We start from the raw sequence: 7,678 nt of genomic DNA, 5'->3' as shown, positions 1-7,678 counted from the left end.
CTGTGGGCAGTACCTGGCGACAGGTAAAAGGGCCTAATTAGTCTTCATATGCCAACACCTGGCACAGTGCCTGGCAGCTAGTCCAAGTCAGAAATTGTTTTAAAGTGCAGAAGTTTAAAAAAAAAATCAAGGCACCTGGGAATCTTGTCAGAATACCCTACCTTTGGTTCTGAACCTTCCACCCATACCTCACCATCCACCTAAGTGGACTGACCGCTCAGTCGCCAAGCCTGCCCCGCGAGGAAGGGGCGCCACCCCCAGGAGTTAGAGAAAACCAGCCAGCCCCTTTCCTTCGGGGCTGAAGAGAGGTCGTGGACAGACCGGGCTGCGAGCCAAGGAGCCTCCCTGAGTGGCTGGTAACTCCTCCGCCCCTGCTCTCACCCGCCCTGGTGCTCAAACTTGCAAACAGATCCCTAGCAGGAGAGATGGAGGAGGTCTACGGCGGCTACCGACCGCGGATTTCCCCGGGACCCCAGGGAGTCGCGGGCAGGGCCGGGCTTTGGGCCCCCGCCTCCCGTCCACGCGGGAGCCCCGGGGGCGCCCCGAGCCCCGCAGCCCCTCCGCCCGAGGCCCTGCGCCGCCGGCTGGTGCGCGCCCTGCAGCGGGCGGTGGCTCCCGGGGGCTCGCGGCGCGCGCGGGAGGCGGAGGCGGCGGCGGCGCGGGAGGAGCGGGGACGCGCGCGCGTCGAGAGCGCGCTGAGCCGGCTGCGCGCGGAGCTGGTGAGCGCGGGGCCCACCCTGCGGGCGGGGGCGCGGGGGGCCCCCGAGCTGGCCCCGAGGGACGCGGCCATCGCCCCAGCCAGCTACAGCTGGGACGGAGGGCGCCCGGGGATGGGCAGGCACGCCCAAGGACCATGGGCTCCTAGGCAGAGAAAGTGCCCTGTAGGAAACTGTGCGCGCGCGCGTGCGCGTGAATGTGTATGTGAATGTGGAGTAGGACATTTCTTTCTTTTTCTTTCTTTCTTTCTTTCTTTCTTTCTTTCTTTCTATCATTCTCTCTCTCTCTCTCTCTCTCTCTCTCTCTCTCTCTCTTGTTCTTTTTCTCTGGGGATGGAACCCCCAACCCTAATTTTTTTCCTTTATTTTATTTTGAGGTACTGGGGATGGAACCCAGGGTCATTCTACCTCCAATCCACACCCCCACCCCTATTTTTTAAATATTTATTTTGAAACAGGGTCTCACTGAGTAGCAAAGGGCCTCACTAAGTAGCCGAGGCTGTCCACGAACCGCGATTCTCTTGTCTCAGCCTCCCAAATGCTGGGATTACAAGTCTGTGCCACCACAACCGGTTAGGCAATTTCAGTGGAATAAACTATTGGGATTGATGGAGCGAGTCTGTCGGCAATTTTCTTTATATCTCGTAAGTTGCCCTTATTTTTTCTCTTGGCAAGAATTTAAAGCTAGGCGTGGTGGAACAGGTTTGTGATTCCAGTACTTGGGAGGCTGAGACTGGAGGTTCGATCGTAGGTTGGTGGCCAGCCTCAGATATTTAGGTGAGGCCCTCCAGAACTTAGTGAGACCCTGTACCTCAAAAAAAAAAAAAAAAAAAAAGAAAGAAAGAAAGAAAGAAAGAAAGATTTCAGAAACACTGGATACTTAATATAGAATACTTAGTAAGGAATACTTAATTCTTGGAAATAAGGTATTTGGTAAGATGTGGGGGGGTTGGGGGGGTTTGGCGATTAAACCCAGGTGCATTCACCTCTGAGCTACATCCCCAACCCTATTTTATTTTTTATTTTGAAACAGGGTCTCCTTAGGTTGCTGAGAGTCTAAGTTGCTCCAACCTGCAATACTCCTGTCTCAGCTTCCCAAATACTGGGGTTACAGATGTGTGCCACCATGCCTGGCTTGGTACAACCCTTTATATATAGCTTTTGAACATTAGGCAGGTTAGGACTGAGTGTTAAAGAGGAGGAAGTGTATATGGATATATTAGATGCCTTTTTAAAAATTACAAATTGAATTAATTTATTTTTGCGGTACTGGGAATGGAACCCAGGGGCATTCTACCTCTGAGCTACACACCCAGCCCTACTTTTTATTCATTATTTTGAAACAGGATCTCACTGAGTTGCAAAGGGCCTCGCTAAGTAGAAGCTGAGGCTGTCCTCGAACCGCCATCCTCTTGCCTCAGCCTCCCAGATGCTGGGATTACAAGTGTGCACCACCACGCCCAGCTAAAATTACAAATTCTAAATTAGACATTTTGAAAAGGACAAAATAAATGAAGCAACTCATACTTTGAAATGGTGCTGAGTATGAACGTGGGTGATGGAGACTTGACTTGGAAATTCTCTCTTGCATTGACTACTAATAGTTACCCATTATTTTAGAACTGATTTTAACCATCACCAAATGGTCTGATCTAAGAATCTTAACAGAATATCTATTTCATTTTGGAGCTTATGAGGGTAATATGGTAAGAAATCTAATTTTACCCATGTTAACAACCTAAATCTGACAAGGGATGCATTATATCTGATTGAGCCATATTGAAGAAACACCTGGTTTTCATCCAGGGTCTGAATAGGGAGTCTAAGTAGCTGGGTTAGGGAGTCACCTCATTAGACACCTGGAGTCCTGTGCTGTGGCCCAGGATGCCAAACCTGTAAGCCAAGGCCTGGCCCGCCATCTCTGCACTGCTGACCCCAGGTAAGTCAGTACCCCTCCCGGAGGCCCAGTTGACTCATATTTACATCCAATGAAGAGATCATACCGAGTGGGCTCTGGGACACTTTTTTAACACCATTCAAACAAGTCGTTCCACCAGTAGAAGTTTTAGGCAAGTAATGCATTGGGGGTGAAGAGAAGGTGGGGAATAAAATTCCCATCAATGAGGGTTCACATCCCAGTGTTAACAATGCATAGGCTCTGATAGCATTTACTGGTCCTATGTCTCGGGGAATGTTAATTAGTAAGTTCTAATTTATTTATTTACTTGTAAAATAGAGATATTAATTTCATAGAATTGCTATGAGTTATATGAGACAATGTTATAGGAAGCACCTAGATCATAAACACTCCTCGTTGCTGTTATTATTGTGATAATAACTAAAGACCTTGGATATTGATTGTGCCCGAAAGGGTAAATACATACATATTAAAAACCAAGGTTTTCTTCTAGACAGGAACCAGAGAATTTTACACATACACAGATGCTGTGTCTCTAGGTATAGATCATCATTAGTATCCTAATTAACTGACTCACCAGTGTGTGGACTGGTCGTGAGGAAGAAACAAAGGAGTATGGATATTCTAGTTTAAAATCAATCATCATTAGAAGCCATTTTATGATTATGGACTAGTGACAGGTTTTCAATAGGAATCAACATATACCCATACACAGAAGTACATATATCCTTTATTGGGATGGAATTTGTGTAAGAAACAATGATGAACAAGTTCAGTTAATTTAGTCATGTTATTTGTACTATTTTCAGTTTGTCTTGGTGTTTCTGGTAGCATATGTGGATTTCTGTGGTCTGTAAGTAGATTTTAGGGGTTCTATATACTTAAAATTGTGCATAAAATTTCCTTTGTGCATAAAGGATAGTTTCTTCTCAGAGATGGTTCATAGCATTTATCAGATTCTCAAAGGGATCCATGATGAAAGAAAAGCTAAAAAAATTGATGTGTGACTTTCCTAAATAAGTGTGAATTATACATACTTAATATTACTCTGACGATAAACCATCATCAGTAATTTTGCTCACTGATTCTTGGCATGAAAGTAGAGGCTGGGCGTTCATCACTCACTCAAGAATCCTTTCATTTACTCAGCCTTTTAACAACACTGAATGGTTAAAAGTGTGTGCCCCTCCCCCCCAACCCGTGTTATGTGCCCAGGCAATGCAGTCCTAGTTGAGGATACAGTCATGAACGAGAAACAGACTCTGTCCTCTGCATCATCAGCTTTGCACAGTCTGTGCAGTGAGGTGGGTGCAGAGTGCTGTGCTCCGGCTGTGGGGCAGTTACACTGGCCCATGCAATTACAAGTGGGTGTTTGATATGCTCAGCAGCAAGAGAATTGGCAAAGGACATCTTAACCTGAGGGGTCAGAAGGAAGTGTGGCTCATCCTGGTTTTTCCTCCCAGAGGATGAAGGACAAGTGAGATCCCTGACCTTCTCTGCAGTGAAAGCTGGCCTGGTTACCGGGTGGTACTAGGCAGAGAAGCTGGAAAGGCGGGCGGGGCGGGGGGGGCACGACAGAGCCTCTGGGATACTGAACTGAAGCTTCTTGCAGGCCAGCTACAGGGGCTTTTAGTGGAGGTGGCTGTGTAGTTCCTGTTACTGTTTGTTGGCTGGGTGGGTATCCATTTACTTTATCTTTTGCTAATTTTATTTTTTGGTACTAGGGATTGAACTCAGGCACGACTTACCTCTGAGCCACACCCCCAACTTTTTTTTTTTAATTTTGAAACAGGGTCTCACTAAATTGCTGAGGGTCTTGCTAAATTGTTGAGGCTGTCCTTGAACCTGCAATCCTTCTGTCTCAGCCTCCCAAGTACTGAGATTACCGATGTGTAGCACCATGCCTGGTATCCTTTGCTAATTCTTTTTTTCCCCCCAAAACTTGGGGTTCTCAGGCCAGGTGTGGTGGTACATGCTTGTAATCCCCGCACTTGGGAGGGGGAGATAGGAGGATCACTCAGGTTTGCAACCAGCCTCACTGACTTAAGAGACCCTGTTTCCAAATAAAAATATAAAAAATAGGTGTCTGGGAGTATAGCCCAGAGGTAGAAGGGTTTCCAGGAACTCCAGTACCACCAAACAAACAACAACAACAAAAAAAACTTGGTGTTCTCAAACATCTTTCTTGGGCCACATACCTTATGTGCTCTCAACATTTTGTAGTTTTTTAAAATTTTATTTTTCTGTGTTTTCTTTTTTTTTTTTTACTTTCAAATGATTCCCAGTTTATTAATCTGAAATCTTTTTTTAAATTTTGTATTGGTGCATTGTAGTCATACTTGCTGTCAAAGAAGAGATTCCAGGTGCTGAAGAATGAAAAAAAATGTCTTAGAGGAAAACTAAAAGATAACTTTTATCTAATAGCTTTATTTTGCAAATTAGGAGGGGACCACCAACACAATGTCTGTTTTTTACTAACACTATGCCCTGGCTCATCCTGGGGTGGTTACTGTTGATGTATTGAAGTATTAAAGCAGAGAAAGCAAGGTTTTCAAGAACTGCCTTAAACAAGATACTAATGAAGAAATTTGCAAGTAGTTGATCATTCGTTTTAGATTATAATTCAAAGATGATGTTGGACTAAGCTTTCTTGGACTGCCTTCTGAGTAAACTGAAATATATATATATGGTATATATATGCATGTGCCATATAAAACATACATATATACATTTATATATACATATATATTAAAAATTTATTTTAAGACATGAGGACCTTCATCAACTCCCATTGGAGGTGGGTATAAATCAGCCTTGCTATATAACGGGTTTCATTCTAGAGTGAAAAGTGTTAGAAAATATAAGTATACTCCACTCTACATGTGCCTCTGAGGAGTCATTAAATGTTTTTGCTTGGCAGGGAGACCATTTAAAATCCTGAAAACCTGAAATGACAAGTACTCAAGTAAATAGTCCCAGATCCCGACACTCAGGTGGCCCTAGGCAGTTATCTTGTTGCTTTGAAAGCTCATAAGGATAAATGATTCCATTGCGATCACATGCCATTGCTTGAAAACAGCCTTCGGCGTGTAGTTATTTTTCATACAGACAGCTTTGTACATCAGCTATTTTTGTTTTCATTTCAAGGCCATTTCAAAAGCTATTTATATATCTGGATTTTACCTTGTCGTAGGGAAAGTCAGTTTTATAGCTGGGCCAAACAGTTAGAATGTGAGAATAAGATGAAAAATACATCTTTCTTGGATATCTTATTTTTCTTTTCCCCAAAACTCCATGTTTCTCCTGTGCCCCTGATGGCGGTTTCATTTGATCTGTATCTCAAGATAATAAAAATTCTTATTTTTCTTCTTCCTCTAATTTTTAGCTGGAAATGCGTTTCCAAAACCGTCAGCTGGCCAGGACTTTGCTGGATGTAAACATGAAAATGCAGCTGTTGAGGAAGGAGCACGAACTGCACACCGCGCTGGAATTTCAGAAGACACTGCAGTGAATCTGAAAACATGAACTCTTAAAATAACAGCAACGGTTCTGAAATAATTCTAACACTAACGTGATGTAGGCTTTGTGTGAACTCTGGAGGAACAATTTATTAGACCAAAACCTTTCATGTTAAGGGGAAGTGAGAAAAAAATGTAAAAGAGAAAATGGTGTGTTAATATGTTTTTAAAATATTTATTCATTCTTCGGGTTGTTTCCTTACAAGAAGAAAAAAAGAAGGAAAAGCATCAGAGTGTGCCTTATTGCTGGCTCCAGGATTCCCTCGTTTCTTATCTTTCTTTTCTTGCTTTGCCTGAACTTTCAGAATCTGTGCTTGTTTTTTTACTTCATTATTTTCTTTTGGTTTGTCTGTCCGGACTCTGACCATGCCCTTCTGGTGGTCTGCCATTAAGAATGTCCCATCTTCTGGGATCTAGTCATGCAAATCGAGACAGGCAGAGGATTTGTTCCAGGATGTTTTGAACTGGTACGAGGAAGTAGATGAGTATTTCCTTGGAAGCCTCTGGTGTTCACCATGTGGGAATGCCCATGTGAATGATCCCCTGTTCCAAAAAAGGAGTTGAGATGGAATTACTGCCAGCACACCAGGAGAAGAGGCCACTGATAGTCCTTGTTCCCGAGGTCAAGCTGGCTGTCATTTAGGAAACTGAGCTACTCCAGTATTATTTCTTTTTGCCTGTCTTGATTCAAGTTAGAGTTTCGTGACTTGCATCCAAAAAGATTCCTAACTAATGCAGTTCCTTTGCTCAGTTTTTCGAGGTTAAAATGGTTCTTATTATTGAATTAAAATATTTAACTGTACCTTAAAAGTGCTATCTTTTTAATGCAAAAAAACAAGGTTAATAAAAAACAGTTGCAGGTCTAATTGATACTGATAATGGTTATCTCTAAAAGTAAAAATGAATTTCTAACCTATTTATAACAATCCATATAATTTAATATTTAAAATAAATTTTTCTTAAGGACAAAAGAATCAAAGGAATTTGATCTTTAATAAAAATGAATGCTGGGGCTACAGGTGTAATAGTGTGTGTTTTGCATTTATGAGGCCCTGCATTTGCTCCCAACACAAAAACAAACCAAAAAGAAACAAAAAACAAAAGAAAGAGAAGGAGTTATTTAAAAATATGAGTTATTTTAAATGTATGAGGATTTGAGAATTATCTGGACCAAATGTAGTTTTTAAAAAATTTTTGTCTTTAGTTTAAAAGTAAATTTTTCTAGCCCTTTGTTACTTAATTTCTTCCCTGTGTAAGATTGAGGTATTATCATTCAACTTATAGGACATTGTCATATGAGAAATAGGTAGAATCCTGACATATGGTCACTGGATTTCTCCAGACTCTACACATGGGGTCTCGGCTAATAGGTATACAGATTGATGTTTTAAATTATATTTATAAGCCAGGCATGGTGGCACACGCTTGTAATCCCAGCATTTGGGAGGCTGAGACAGGTGGATTGTGGTTTGCAGACAGCCTCGGCTACTTAGTGAGGCTCTCTGCAACTCAGTGAGACCCTGTTT

General features: G+C 42.6%; 1 protein-coding gene across 1 annotated transcript; it reads left to right on the top strand.

The window, feature by feature from the left end:
- Positions 1–425: 425 nt before the first annotated feature.
- AARD (alanine and arginine rich domain containing protein) lies at positions 426–6,145 on the top strand (the record flags this gene model as incomplete). Its single annotated transcript, XM_080694741.1, has 2 exons — positions 426–719; positions 6,020–6,145. The coding sequence occupies 2 exons, from the start codon at positions 426–428 to the stop codon at positions 6,143–6,145; spliced, it is 420 nt and encodes a 139-aa protein (XP_080550867.1).
- Between the last annotated feature and the right edge of the window lie 1,533 nt (positions 6,146–7,678).

The sequence above is a fragment of the Muscardinus avellanarius genome, assembly GCF_963383645.1.
Source record: "Muscardinus avellanarius genome assembly, chromosome: 4".
Lineage (NCBI taxonomy): Eukaryota > Metazoa > Chordata > Mammalia > Rodentia > Gliridae > Muscardinus > Muscardinus avellanarius.
This window is presented reverse-complemented; position numbering and strand designations above follow the sequence as displayed.